Raw genomic sequence first — 15310 nt, 5'->3', positions numbered from 1 at the left:
AGCCCAGTACTCAGGTGTTAAGAAAGACTTCAGGGAGGGGTCACAAACTGTTGTTGGCATTCAGGTTTTTCATTCTTGAGTTAAAGTTACTCATAATTCAGTAAATTAGTAAATTTCAGTAAATTAGTAAACTAGCAAATCAGTAAACCGCTTTGCTAAAAAAAAAAAATAATCAAGATTACAGCCAAAGGAGGGATCCAGGAGCACGTTCCCGATGACATCCAGGACTAAAGGGCGTTATTGCGGTGGGGAGGGAACCGTGGCACAGCTAGAGCGGTTTGGGATTGCAGAGCGCTTCTGTGGGACGGGCAGGGGAGGAACTAAAGGCGGTGAAAGGGGAGGGCTTAGGTGAATGGGGGAGGAACAAACAAGTGCGGCGAAAATGGAGGGTAGGGGGATATAAGGGCCAGTGGCAAGTAAATAGCTTGCTGATCCGGCAGGGACGCCGTGCTCCCGGGAAAACATGCTGGACCGCCCCGCCGAGTCAGCTCTCGGGTTCCCTCCTCGGGAGCTTGCCCTTCCCCGGCCTCGCCATGGCCAAGGGCACGGGCTCCCTGCCGGCCCCCTGCGATCCCACCCCTGCTCTTCCTCCCGGGCCGGCACTCTCCGGGCAGCCAGCGAAGCGAGCCGCACGGCGGGGCCGAGCGAGCGGCAGCCGCGGGGAGGCGGAGCCGGAGCGGAGGGGCGGCGGCGGAGCGGAGGGGGGCGGGCCGGAGGGGCGGCGGCGGAAGGGCGGCCCCGCTGCCGCTGCTGCTGCCGCTCCGTGCCCGGGGGGGCGGTGCTGCGGCCACCGGACGCTGCGGAGCGGCGGCACGGCACGGGACGAGGCCAGCATGGGCCGGACGCTCGTGGAGCTGTTTTACGATGTGATCTCCCCGTACTCGTGGCTGGCGTTTGAGGTGAGCGGTGGCACAGGGAGGGAGGCCCTTCCCGGTCTCCGCGGTGCCCGAGCGGCGCTGGCACCCGGCCGGTCCCGCCGCCGCCTCCCGTTCGGAAGGGCCGCTCAAGGGCAGCTCGGCCGGCTGGCTGCAGTCAGCGCCCTTTGCGCCGTGAAGTTAATTTTTCTCTCACCTCTAAGGGGTGCCTGGGCTTCTCCCTCGCGTGTTGAAATCCAGGGACAGCAGGGAAGCGTGTCCGAGCCAAACGGCAGTGCAGGAGTTAGTGCTGAACATTTTGCTTCTGGGGTAGCTTTCATATTTAAAAAGTGCAGGTGTCCTGATCATGACATGAGCCTGACCTTTCCCATACTTACCGCTGCTTAGCCTTGGATAGTCGTGACACGAATAGAGATGCCTCAGTTTTTCTGAGATCAGAGTTCTCTGGCAGCATCCAGAAAAGGCTTTAGAAAGACTAGCCCTAATACAATAGGAAAGGATTTATCTGTAGTACTTACTGCCTAAGCTGCACACAGCTCTATAGACATCTCTGACTCTGAATCCCTCACTATTCTTTCACGTTGCAGGCTCTCTGCCGGTACCGGCACATCTGGAATATTGAGCTGCGCTTCCGTCCAGCTTTCCTCGGTGGCATAATGCAACAAACTGGTATGGAGTACAGGGAGATGAGCTCTGCAGGGAGATACCTTCTTCACTAGCAGAGTACTCAGTCTGCAGGCCCTGGGAGTGTGCAGAGCCCACAAAGAGCCAGCTCTGAACTAAGTTATGGCACCACTAACAGATTAACTACAGGACTGTGGAGCCCCAAAGATATTGAGAAATCAGTCACAAGGAATTTCACACTGTTGCAACTACACAGACAGTCTGTGCCAAAGTCCACCTGTTCTAAAATACAATAAATAAATAATAATAATAATAACAATTTGACAGGGAGTGTTTTCCTAGAGTTAGATTTTAAACCAGAATTAATTTGTGGAACACTTCCACTTTGTAATATACAGGAAGGATACAACTATGTCCTGAGACAGTACTTACGGCCTTAATTGGATCACCAAGACTTACAACGCATAAATCATGAATTAACAAGTCTTTACATTGGTTTACCCATGCATTAGGAGTTGTCTAGCTTAAAAGTCATCTGTCTGAATCAACATAAATCCCTGCTAGGACATTTGTACCTTGGTTTAAAACTGATTCAGCTATCCTAAAGGTTTAATCAGTGCAAAACTGAAATAAACCATGTTTAAATCGCAGCATTATCTTTGGAAAAGCCAAGTATGTTTCAGTAAACCAAAATGAAATTATACTATGAAATTAGACTCTTCCTTAGGTATATGTACATATGAGGCATAATTTTTCCAGTGTTAGTTTGTTCAGTATTACTATAATACAGCTGGAAATCTCAACAGAACTTTTTCCTAAAAGGTAACAAGCCGCCAGCAATGTTACCAAAGCGAGGGGAATACTTGCTGAAGGATATGAAAAGGATGGCAAAGTACTACCAGGTGCCTTTACGTATGACCCCAGATGCCTTCCAGCACATCATGGGCACAAGTAAGAGTTTTAGCAGCTATTTCTCATCCCTAGCCCTTCTGGTTCCAGTTCTCCCTACGATGAAGTCCCTGTGTGCAGCCTTTTCCTGAACCTGTGAGCAGGATGAAGTCTGCATTCATAGCCATGAAGGAAATTTCTGGAGAAATGTGGCTGTGAATGATGCTAGCACAGGAGATAACTGTGGATCAACATGAGCTTTCCTGTACAGACTTTGGGTTTCTCAGGACTGGTACAGGGGACATCACACTGCTCTTAGTAGCAGTCATGCAGACCACACCTGCTCCTGCTGCTGTGCCTTGTCTGAGTGTTCCTCTGTCTCCCACGAATGCAGGCAGCCTGACGGCCATGCGCTTTATCACAGCCATTGACATGACAAACCCACAGTACCTGGAGCCCTTATCCAGGCAGTTCTGGATGCGCTTCTGGTCACAGGTCAGTACTTCATTCAGCCAGCTTCTTGACTCTTTCTGTCACCTTCCCTGTCCTGAATCATTAAAATGTGGAATTCCAGCAAGAGGAAGAAAATGTCTTTTAATGGAAAGTCACAGCAGGAACTTACGGTCACAGTGGTTCAGAAGCCACTGTGGTTCATATCAGAAAACACTTTAATACATTCCTAGATTAGGTGACTTAAGACCTTTTTGGAGGTAATTTCTCCAGCAATTAGTATTGAGTTTATTTTTGTTTGCTTAGAAAACTTGCTTTTAAAAATCCAGAGATGAGCTTTTGTTTCATAAATACTGATTTACTTATTTTATTCTTTTACCAGCATGAAGACATCAGTCAGCCAGAGAACATATTGGCTGTAAGTGTTTCCTTTTTCTTGGTGCTTCTGCATTTCTGATAGATGTTCTTATTGATGACTTTGAGGAAAAATTTATTTAAATTCCCTTGCAGCTCTGTTTGGATTTTTTGGTTTTTTTTTTTCCTCAGAACCAGAATACACCTTTTTTTTTTTTGTTAATTCATGTGGCAAGATACCCAGGCTGGACAATGAGTTACCTATTGATACTATGTTATTAAAAGTCATGAAAGTATAAATAGTTTCTGCATTGAGGCGTTGCTGCTCTATGAAATGTTCAGCTGTAATGCAACACTTGGGGAAGGTGACTTTCCTTAGAGTGATGGAGTCAGGTTTTCTGTTAAGCTCAGTCCTATTATGCTCTTTTACTTACCTGGAAATTATACTCCTGATGTTTTTTCTTTTGCCATTTCAATTTTGTTTATTACAGCAAAAGCTGTAATAGCATGTAAGGTAGTATACCAGCAGATCCTCTTGAAGGTCTCTCCTTTCTTCATTATTTTATAAGTTCTTGGAATATGAAGAAAAGAGAGGAGTTGACTGGTGTCTCCTATCCAACATCCCTAGTTGAAATCTGAAGCTTGGAGTCTTGCTGTTCCTCCCCAAGTCTAGTTCTTGCACTTCAGCTTCATCATAGTGTCACTTTTTTACTTAAGTTTCAGCAAAGGTTTGCACTTTGCTTTTTAAGAAGCAAGATTTGAAGGATATAAATAAAGTTATTTTTTATTTAAACATATAATTTAATTAATTAACTATACTTATAGCTTAAGATATAATTTACTCTGGTAGGCAGCCAAGCACCACACAGGTGCTTACTTGCTTCCTCCCACTGCCCAGAAGGACAGGGGAAGAGGAAAGGAAGAATGAAAGCTAGAAAACGTGTGGGTTGAGATAAAATTACTTAATAAACAAAAGAGAACTGGGAGCAGAGTGAAAGAAAACAAAAAATCCCTACACGTAGACTGATGCTCAGCCAGTTCCCAAGAAAAAGTTTAACCTGCCTAAAACCCCTCCTCATCAATTACTGCTGAGCATGGTGTATGGCATGGTCTGTCTCTTGGGTTAGTTCAGGTCATCTCCCAGCCTCTGGTGAAGCCCCACTTTATTCACTGTGGGGGGAGAGTGAGAACCAGAGACTGCCTCGACACTGTGCAAACACCATTCATCAATAGCTAAAATAATTAGGATGTTATCAGCATTGTTTTGGTCACAGATCTGAAACACAAAACCATAGGAGCTGCTGTGAAGCAAAGTAGCTCCATTCCAGCTAGACCCAATACATAAACATATACAGAATATTGTCACATTGTCTCTGAATCCATCATTATTTAAATAAAGCAAGGACATGCAGAACTTCAGCGCTTCATACTCAGAACAATCTCCAATTTAGCCACAGTTTGGCAGTCGATGAGTATCCCTCCCGTGCATCAATGCAGAGAGGGAGGTGTCCCCTTGTCTGCTTGTGTCTGTCTTCATTCACTCCTGCAACAATTACTAGACTTTTCTGGAAATTTGTCATCCAAAGGTGGCTGAGAGGTCCCAGCCAATCATCTGAGTCTTTACAGGTAGATTTATTTTACACATCAGTCAGAAAAATGGTACTTTTAAAACCTGATAATAATTCCTTAGCATTCTTTTACTTCTTCATTTACTCAAAAGCAGCTTCACATAAATTGCTGTATCAGCAATGTGTGGTCTGAATTCTGCCCCAGTCCACTTAAATCCTCTTTCTGCCCTGAAATGGTGAGGACCAGATACTACTTCACAGTGTCAATATTGCACTCTAAACACTGTGGCTACCAAGCATTTTGTTCTAGTCCAGTGGTACACTTGTTTAACCTCCTCTTCAAGCACAGTCAAAAAGAGCTCCTCATTTTCCTGATGTGTTAGCAGGAGAAGGCACATGAAAATGTTGGTGCTAAACAAAAAAAGTCATTGAAAAAGTCATTAACACCTGCATGTGCAGGATTACTTCTCCATGTGCAATACTGCATTTCTTTCTTTTTTTTCTCTCTTTTCGTGAAACACCTTATTCAAAGAGTACTTGGAAGTCATTGTCACCAGGTAAACACCAGAAGTTTAAATTTGGCTACTTTGTCTCATTCCGGTGTGGCAGAGGCTCAGGGGAGGTGAAAAAGATCCAGCAGTAACACCAGCCACTGTTAAACCTCTGTGATTTGGTGTCTTTCATACAGTGTCACAGATCCCATGTGGCTGCATTTCTGTCTTGGTAGGCTTGTAGTGCGAGATTTTACTTTTCAGAACACCAGTTTGAGTTTTTTTGTAAGTTATCTGATGAGTCATTGTATCTAAGGTTCTTTCATTTTTTTTCTTTGGTTTAGGAACTCCTGGGGAAAAAAAGTGCAGATTTGGGGCTTGGAAGATTTAAAATGTCTCTTCCACTTTGTATCTGAGAGTTGTTAAATGATGAATAGTTTGGGAATACAGCAAGACAGTTGTGCAAGAAGTGCTTCAAGAGTATTTTGATTTTTTTTGTTAACAGACTGAAGATTAAATTAATTATACCAGGGTGAGAATTGGAATATTTACATTTAGAGTATTCTTAATTAAATCATGTTTACACAGATTGCCCGACAGGCTGGGCTCCCAGCAGAGCTCTCCCAGAAGGCACTTGAAATGGCTTCATCCCCTCCAGTGAAGGACCGACTGAAAGACACAACAACTGAAGCACTGAAACATGGGGTGAGATGCTTCCAATGGCACTGGGCTTCACAGCTCTGCATTCCTTCCCCCTTAAGAATACAGGGAAGCAGGGAACAATGAGAGTGATGATTATAGAAAGCACTATATAGACTTCTTGTTTTCCAATGTGTGAAAGCCACCTCACTGTTGCTGGTAGTTTATCTCAGTCATCTGAGAAAACAAGGCTGACCCACTCATTCCAAGGACAGAACCTTTTTTTTTACTGAGAGATACCATTTATTGCTACTTGGAATAGAACTGTGGATTAATCAGGTTTTTTTTTATGCTCCTTCAAAAGGGGCACACAGGCTCTGGAGAGTCACCCATTTTCAGATGGCTTCATTAGGCTTATCTTTAAGAATGAAGAAGGTAAAAAGAAGGGGAGGAAAAAAAGTAAAAAGTTGTTGGGATTTATTCCTGAAGATTGGTGATATGACTGCAAGAAATTCTCCCATTATAACATTCTCTGTTTCATCTCCATGGTGTCAATAGGCATTTGGGATGCCTGCTGTTGTGGCACATTATGATGGGAAACCTCATCTGTTTTTTGGCTCTGATCGTTTAGAGCTGCTAGGCAGCATTATAGGTGAGTCTACCTCATTTCATCACTTTGGTTTCATGCTTTCACCCTCTTGGAACAAAATAAGTAATGCAGCTGAGTAAAACACTCCTAAGGGCTTTCAAATATTAAATAATGTTGGTTATCCTTATCCTGGAATGAAACTGCTGACTGAAATCTGTCCCAGTACACTTAAAATGACCAAATGATCCTTTTCCAGACCAGAAGTAACTCGAGTTCTCTCTCTCACACCCTCTCTTGGTGTGTTTCAAGGCTTTGTGCTCCATGCGCCATTCTCAAAATATCCGTATGTAACCTTTTGGTACTGGACCGTAGACCTTGGCTAAGATTATGACTATGGCTGGTACTGCTTTTTTTTTGTTGTTGTTGTTGTTCTAACATTTTCATTTTATATCTGTTCCTTCTTATTAAGAGCACATTATTACAGCTCCCCAGTCCATTACTTGTGTCTACCTACACAGCTGTTTAGGTTGTTCATATATTGACCATCCTTCTTTTCATTTTTCTATTAACAGAATACACACTTTAAATTCTTTAAGAGATTGAAGTAGGTTGTGATAAAAAAATAAAACTAAAGTTACCTTTTTTTATGAGTTACAGGGCATTTGACTATTCATCTCAAGATCTGGCACTTGAGAGAGTGTCTCTAGAAAGAGTTATGCACACAATTAGCTCATGCATTTGTGGAAAACATTCAACAGAAAGTATTAATTAATGCAAATTAGTATTAGTCATAAGCTTAAGCAGAATGGAAATTTTTTGAGGTTTTCTTTTTTAGTGTTCTGGATGAGTTTCTGATTCTGTAAAATATTCCTGATGAACATGAGAGTGAGGAAGAAGAGTACCCAACACTCACTACAGCAGTCACTAATACTGACTGGAATGCTGTGGCCTGATTTCTAGTCTCAACTCCAAGGACTTAATCATATTTTCTTTTTGATTCTCTGACTCTGCAGCCTTGCACCCTTTTTTGCTTTTTTTTAACCCCCACTCCCCCCTGCAAAATGAGTCCTAAAAAGAACTGATTTCTCCCTCATGTAAAATATCCCTGACCTGCAGAACGTCTCATCTGTAATGGAGGAAAATAATTCTTCTGCACAGTTTCAGTTGTGACTAGACAGTGAAAGATTTATGGAGCTGGCTGTAGCACACCAAACAAGATATATATCTGTATTCCATCACCAGTAGCTACCCTTCACCTACTGTTCAGAGTAGGAACAATAATCCTGCTGCAGAAAAATAACCCCCCAATTACTTGTATGGATCACATTTTAAAGTTTCTCTTTTGTGCTGGTTTGTCTTGCAGGTGAAAAGTGGCTGGGACCAGTTCCAAGCCCTAAGCTGTGAAAAGTCCTGGGGAAATATGTAGGAAGGAAAATATATATGTCAGTCTTCAGTGGTTATCTGAATGTATTCAATTTTATGGAGAGATGCCTTTCTCATCCTTAACAGTTAACTTTACTGCTTGGTCTCATCTGTAATTTTGAAAAATATCAAGGTTTGCCAGTATTACCAGCCTGGTGAGGTGTTTACCAATACAAATGTGCTTCCCTTCTTTCCACAGATCAAAGATTAACATTAAAGATTTAACTTCTTGCAGAGTGAACATTCTTCTTCCCTGGTTGGTTTTCTTTCCTTTACCCTGAACACATGAGGATTATGCAGTTACTGGACTGTGATCTCCGGGTTTCTTATGTCTTCCTGCTTGTCCTTTACAAACACACACACACACATAAAACCTAAGAGAAGCTGGCCACATTTCCTTTTATTTTAAGTCCAGTGTACTACATAGACATAAGAAGCACAGGTTAAGATATTAATGCTTCCTTTTACTTTGCATCATGGCAGCTGGGAAAGACACAATTCAAGCCTAAAGAAGGGACTAGCGAGCCAATCAAGTATTTTAAAAGGAACTGTCCCCATCCTGGACAATATGTGATACACCTGCAGCGACTGATGTTTGAGGAAACCACCATACACATGCAACCCCAAACCTTGCAGGGGTTTTTAACTAATCCAGGTTTTACAGGAATGTCTTTGGAGGATGGTTGTGAACACCACTGTAGGTTCAGCTGGTAACTGAAGTAGACTCTGTTTTGCTTCCTCAAGGATGCCCTAATTGCTGCCTATCCAAAGGTGATTTGGATATGGCTGTGAGGGACTTCCAAGCATGTCGTCTGCAGAGGGAAAGGTATGCAAACAATTAAAATAAGAAACTTCACATGGAAAGTGTTTGAGCTTGGCCCTGTATTGGCTGAATTGGAATGACACACAGAAATTTGATTTATAGGAAGTTTGATTTCACAATGATTCCACACTCTGATGCATCACTGAATGAAACAGCAGCAGCTGGAATTCCCTTTTTTGTCTTTTTCTGAACTTTAGCATAAAGCACATTCACGTATTTTCACTTGAACAGCAAATCCTAGAACAAAGGATCAGAAAAAAAATCTGTATCCTTCATGTTCTTACACCTCTGAGTGTTGTGGGAGTATCATTTGTTCCCCCACCCACAATTTTTACTTCTCTCAGCTCTTCAGGAAGTACCCTAGGATTGGAGGAGTCCTTCCTCCTTTTTACCAGTGCACCCATTAGTCTTTGGGCAAATTCAGCCTGGAACTTAAGGAAAACTTTGTGAGAGATAAGAGGAGTTAGAATGACAAGGAGGTTACCATGGATGTGGCTGCCATAGGTTTCTTTGAGTCCCTTGAAGCCATGTTACAGAAATTTTTTACCGTTTCTCCCCTGAAACTTGCTAGCCTCCAATCTGTGCTATCAAACTGATTCAGAGGTTGTGATAAAATGGAATGACTAAAACATCACTTTAAGCCAGTAGCGCTATCTCAGGAGTGGGTAAAATGCCCTTTTGTGGGAAATAATGTGCTCTGGTAAGGAGCTGGTGAGAATTCAAAGAACACCTGGAAATAATGTCAGTGAAAAGCAGGGTCTCATGAAACTTTGTTCTTTGAGCCGGATCAACTGGAAAATAACCAGCCTTTGTGGCAGAATGTTGTTGATTTGGCAGATGAACCAAAAGACATGGATCCTACAGACTGCAATATATTTAATGAAATTATTTTAAATGCTCTTTGACCTACTTCAAATCAGTGGAAATTACATGCTCAAAACCTTAGGTAGTAAAATCATACTTGAGTACTACTGAGATACATTGTTTATTGCCTATAATAGCCACCAGTAAATGCAAAACCACTGCCTTTGCCTTTTCTATCAGTGAGTTTGCAGATTGTTGCAATTCTGACTCTCTACCTATTCTGAGCAAAATGTGCCTGTTTGGGAGCAGAACATTGAGGGAGTTCTGCCCCTCATTTACACAGCCTTGTTCCTGTGTTACAGAGCCGTGCTGTGAGCACAAGCTCTTGGCAAAAGCTCTGGGGATGACCCCAGAGAACAGTGGCTGCCAGCTGCACTGCCACGCTCAGTTCCGATCTCTGCTGTAGCGCACACTGAAGCAGCCTCAGCGGCGAGTATCAGCTCCCCTCTCTGATCTGCAGTGGCAACAGTGGCCACCACCTCATGGGGTTGAACTGTGCACCTGACTGCTCTGAATGCCACAAGGTGGCAGGGCAGCTAAAACTTGAGCGCTGAGGATCTGAACAGAAACAGTAAGAACTACCAGCTATTTAGGAATGTTTAGGAATAGCTGGAAGAATTTTCATCCATAAAGGTGATCCTCTTCTACTCAGCTGCGTACCAAACTAGTTCCTGAGAGCCTCACATCCCCACCATTTTCAAGGCAGCTGTTTAGTGTCAGACCAGAGAAGATACTGGGCAAGGAAAGGGACATTGAGCAAAAAGACTCAACAACACAGACAAAACTGGACTATGAATTCTAGGGAACAATCCTGAAGTGGTGTTCCCATTTTCCCTCATCAGGAAATCAATCCCACTTCCCATGTCTGGAAAAGCTGTGAAACTGGCTTGGCAAGTAGATCCCGCCAATGCTAGGCTGAAAGCAAATAAGGAAGTGTACAGATAGGCACAACATCAGAAAATGAGCAACAAAAAGGGGTTCTGCAAAGTAATGAAACTATTATAAAAAGCAGAGGTTAGGCACAGAGAAAGGTATGTTGTATCTGAGCAAAGGAAACTGAACAATGAAAGACAAAGAAGAGGATGAAACTGTGCCTAGATTAGGGTAGAGAACAGAATCTCAATGGGAAATGCTGTTCCCTGAGAGGGAGGAGGCAGCCGGGAAAGGGAGTGCTTCGGTAAATCAGACAGGCCAGAGTCACTTGCCATGGAAGATTGCTTGGGGAGGAAGGTAAAGGACTAACTCTGTTTCCTGAGAAGCTGTACAGCACTTGCTGCACTGTCTCAGAGAGGCAGGGATGGCCAGGGGCCTGTGGCTCTCCTCCCCCGTGTCCATTACCTGTGCTCCTCACCGTGTGTGCAGCAGACAGTGCTCCAGCGCTGACATCACACACAGCACAAAATGGAGGCCTGCAGAACAAGGCACCACTTTAACCTCCCCCTGCAAATGCCTTCCTACTGCCCTTTCAACCCTCAGCAAGCAACACCTAAATCAAGCCTCTCTTTTCTCCCGTCCTTATCTCTGTGCAAATGAGAAGAAAACATTTTATTAAAGCACTTACTGGATTATGGTGCTGAGCCTCTGCTTTGTTGCCTTTTCCTTTTCCAGTGGAGCCAGCAACACTGCTGGAAGGAAGCAACCTGCTTCCTAGAAGGGAACCAAGCACAGAACAATACAAAAATAATCAAGAGGGTATCCCAGGAGCTGCACACATAGCTGGTTTTACTCCGAAGTTTTCACAGATCTGTGGCTCATCCACAGATAAAGAGTGAAAGGAGTGTACCTGTGCCCAAATTGACTAGGTTTACCTTCTACCTGTCTACTTGTTTCTCATTCCAGCTCAAAACATGAGGAAAGTGACTGCTTTAATTTCATTTAAAAATAGTCATCAGCCACTGCTTCCAGACAATCTGAATGCCTTATTCTCAAGGATACACATTTGTGAAGCAGACTCCAATCTTACGCTCTCACAGTGTTTCTCTTCCTTCTCCCTCTGACCCCTCCCTTGAGATTCCCATATCTGACCTCAGGGTTTAAGGAATTTGCCTCTCATCACATATCAACACCATGGCAAAACCAGGGATTAAATGCTTGCAAAATTCACAAATTAAAAGCATTCTTTTGCTTTCTGTAATCAGCTTATATTTACCATACACATTTCTCAAAAAATGAGTAAGATGTCTTTAACATAATAGCCTTCTTAAACCATTCTATGCTTACTCTTAGATGATCCTCCATTCTATCCATTCTATGGTTAAAATTACTAAATATGCTAATTTCTAACCAGTACAGTTTGTGAGAGTTTATGCATAGCTACATCACAACATAAATCTCTATTATAAAATACTAAATCTTTTCTTTAAATCAGAGGAAAAATGGAAAGAGTTTGAATTAAAGAGTTTAGCGTGGAATGTGCTAAGGGGTAGAATGGACAGGTGAATACCTCTGATGGCATATCTAACCATCATTCAATCAGGAAAATGAAGAAAGCTAATGAGGGATTCCTGCTAAGATGGTAAGCTCAGATGCTTTTCCCAGGAACACTTCTTTCTTTCTTTTTTCTTTTTTTTTTTTTACTTATATGTGATCACACCAGTATTTTCTAGGAAACAGATAAGATGCAATTATTGTTTCAGCACTTTTTCCAAGGTAGACTATCCCCTTTCCCAGTGCCATTATGTAATTTAAAACTGAGATTTAAATCAAAATTGGTAAATCACTGCCTAATGCTGCTAAACTGTGGTTTTAAACAATATGAATTTACAATATGAGGGTTCTTCTCTATTTTGTATATATCCCAGTTCCACTATGCTAAAATTTAATAATGATGTATGTTTTTTGTAGGAAGTTACTAACAGGCCAACTAACTAAATAAAAATATACCTAACAGTACTGGTAGTGTCTATGTGTTGAGGAGATATAACGTTATAGCTGAATTTTTATCCTGCCCTTGAGGCTAGGGAGAAAGTCACCTCTGCCTCATGTGACACGCACTGGCACATGAGACATGTTGGTACTTTAAAGCCAAGTCAGAAAACATTTTGGCAAAGGCAGTTCTCTATGTCGTCATCTGGAAGCATAATGACCACAGACCAACTTTTTTTTTTTTCCTGTAACTTTGCTCTCTCAATCTGAAAGGCAAATTGGAGAAGCCAAGAATGTGTACATGGGTCAGGAATGTTGGATTTATTCAGCGTAGGATCTAGACTCACAGTGGGCTTGTCTTAGGTTTCTCCATTAAAGAAAATTTGTTTGGTCTGATTTTACACAGTGCATTAACTTTGGCTGAATACTTACTAAATAACTTAATAAAGGGCAAAACTATACCACCAGGATATTGCTCTCTGTCCCCAGGGTTGTAAAACCTAAAAATTACATTGAACTAAACATTGCATTCTCTGTAATGATTATTCTCAGCGATGCATATTAATGCATCTCATATACTGTAAGATAATAGAGTCAGCAGAGAAAGTATCTGTGAAGAGCAGAAGGGGCCAATGGAAAGCATCCCTGCCTCCAGCATCCACAACAAAAGAGGAATATCTGATAGAACAGAGATTTCTGCAGAATATCTGACAGTATCACATCTTCAGTGCTGTTGCTAAAATACAGACAGTTTTATGCAGGAATCTGTCTGATGGCCATTCTTGATATCTCATATATGGCAGCTGTGGAGAATGAGACCTAACTCTATTCTCAAATTAAGTTGACTCCACTTTCTGACCCTCGTAATCTTTACAAACAATCCTTTCTCACACAATTCCTATAAAGATTTCAGGGTTCATTTCAACCAACTCTCTTCCTTGCCATACACATAATCCCTAGTATCTCTTACCATCTCAACATGCTCTTATTCCAGTCTTCCAGCAACAAATGTTAAATGTTTTGCCTTTCACAGTTTCTAATGACTTCCCAAACTCAAAAGCTTAGTCTTTTCAATCATACTTTCCCAAAATCTTACATAGCCTCCTTCTCTAAACCACACTGAAACTGATTTAAACTTTCCCTAATTTTAGCTTAAGGCCGATGCTCAACAAGAAATGCTTCAATCCAAACCAGTTCATTTTAACAAAAGTGAAATACAACTGCAAACAGGGTCTGAGATCAGGGCAGATGATCAAGCTCCACAGCAGGAAACACAACAGGTATCCCTGCCACAGGACTGAAGAGAACTTCTAAGGATTATAATCATCACTGCACTGAATAGATGATTATAGTGAATGGATCCAAGTCCCACTGAATGGATCATTATAGTGAATGGATCCAAGCTGAGTTTAATCAACTACATCTGAGCTTTAATCAAGTACTAGACTAAGAGCCCAACCTTGACAAAAAAACTCCGAGTACAGGTTGGCTTCCTGCTTACCCACCTTCTTAGGAGCATACTGCTTTGTTCAGGAAGCAGTTCCTATAATCCCATATCCAAACTATCTAGTTTATACAGGGACTGCATTCAGAAATGCAACCATAGTTCTCCACAGAAAAAACATGAACTCTTTAATTCTTTGCAGTCTACTGTAACTCCTTTTGCAGTATGTACAGCACTATTTATTCATGGCACTGAAGAATTCTTTCCCAATTAAACTTTGCATGGCAGCTGCTCTCCCCATTTTTCTGGGCTATCATCTACCTGTGCTTCTAAAATATTAAGTACAGCATACAAAAGATTTGGCTCAACCTCTCATATGCTTCTAGAAGCATAAGCAGAGGGTTTTTTCTATTTTTCTTTCTTTTTTACCTGGTGAGCTAGAAGTACTGGGTGTGCAGTCACTGTCATCCAGCCACATACTCTGAACCATTGAATCCTGTTTTGGAGGGCCCTTAAGTGAGCACGTCAGCTCCTAGAGAGGGCAAAGAAGATGTGTTTTAATAATGCACCTGGTAAAAATTCAGGGAGGGTAGCCTCTGTTTGTTAGAGATCATACACCCACCCTGTCATTCTCCTCTTCCTCAGATGTTCCATTTTCCCTCAATCCACTACAACAACTGCTTACACTGGATGATGAACGTGAGAGTGGCTGCATCACACAGTATCCTGAAGTCTGACTCCTGAGCACTCTGTGAAATGCAAGCATTCAACATGATCATGCTTATTGTTACACATAGGCTTAACTTCTTGAGGCATAGCTTTATTATGTTGCAGTCAGAAACAGTAAGAATATATTATTAATCCACAGCTAGTTTTTCCACCTAGGAACAGAATTCAGGTGAACTGGCATGCATACCTTAATTTCTTGTTGCTACATCACTTAGGAGAAACAGCAATTCTCTGTCTCCATTCTGGATAACTGTATGAAAGGACAAGTCTGAATGAATTTTTAAGTCACAGACCTAAGTGTAATAAAGTGGAGTGACTCAAATCACCTGTATTTAAGTATTAAATACATCTAGATATTCATTAAAATCAACAGATGCCCTATTGTGGATATCAGAGATTTTAAGAGCCTAAATACAGAAGGAAGAGGTGTTAAACTGAGTATGAAGAGCAGGTGCAGTCCAGTCTAGGCCACCCATTTCCACAGGTGGTCTCAGGCGATCGTGTTTTGTGATGTGAAATTCCAGGCAGAACAAAGGGACCATAAAAAGCATACTTTTCATGTCATAGAGCTTATAAATTGTTACTGCTGTTTTCTGTATAGCTGTAACAGGAGGAAGCAGGAAAGCAGACACACATTAACCAGTATTACAGAACAGTTAACTAAGAAAGTTTAGGGAAGCGATGG

General features: G+C 42.0%; 2 protein-coding genes across 4 annotated transcripts in view; one reads left to right on the top strand and one right to left on the bottom strand.

The window, feature by feature from the left end:
• Positions 1-733: 733 nt before the first annotated feature.
• On the top strand, positions 734-8141 carry GSTK1 (glutathione S-transferase kappa 1). The gene is made up of 8 exons (XM_058800550.1): positions 734-899; positions 1463-1544; positions 2322-2450; positions 2782-2882; positions 3220-3255; positions 5839-5955; positions 6448-6541; positions 7842-8141. Exons 1-8 carry the CDS (start codon positions 834-836, stop codon positions 7880-7882), a joined length of 666 nt encoding a protein of 221 aa, XP_058656533.1. The 5' UTR covers positions 734-833; the 3' UTR covers positions 7883-8141.
• Positions 8142-8319: 178 nt separating this feature from the next.
• Positions 8320-15310, bottom strand: part of LOC131554930 (rap1 GTPase-activating protein 1-like) — a 40721-nt gene continuing 33730 nt past the window's right edge. For all 3 annotated transcript variants that reach the window (XM_058800547.1, XM_058800548.1, XM_058800549.1), the window contains 5 exons: positions 14519-14645; positions 14326-14428; positions 11149-11234; positions 10926-10996; positions 8320-8712 (listed from right to left, as the gene is read on the bottom strand). In XM_058800547.1, the coding sequence (XP_058656530.1) occupies positions 10973-10996; positions 11149-11234; positions 14326-14428; positions 14519-14645 (340 nt within the window). In that variant the 3' untranslated portion in view covers positions 8320-8712; positions 10926-10972. The remainder of the gene's footprint in view (positions 8713-10925; positions 10997-11148; positions 11235-14325; positions 14429-14518; positions 14646-15310) is intronic.

Source organism: Ammospiza caudacuta, chromosome 2 (assembly GCF_027887145.1).
Source record: "Ammospiza caudacuta isolate bAmmCau1 chromosome 2, bAmmCau1.pri, whole genome shotgun sequence".
Classification (NCBI taxonomy): Eukaryota; Metazoa; Chordata; class Aves; order Passeriformes; family Passerellidae; genus Ammospiza; species Ammospiza caudacuta.
Note: the sequence above shows the minus strand (reverse complement) of the source record. Positions and strands in the feature narration are given on the sequence as shown.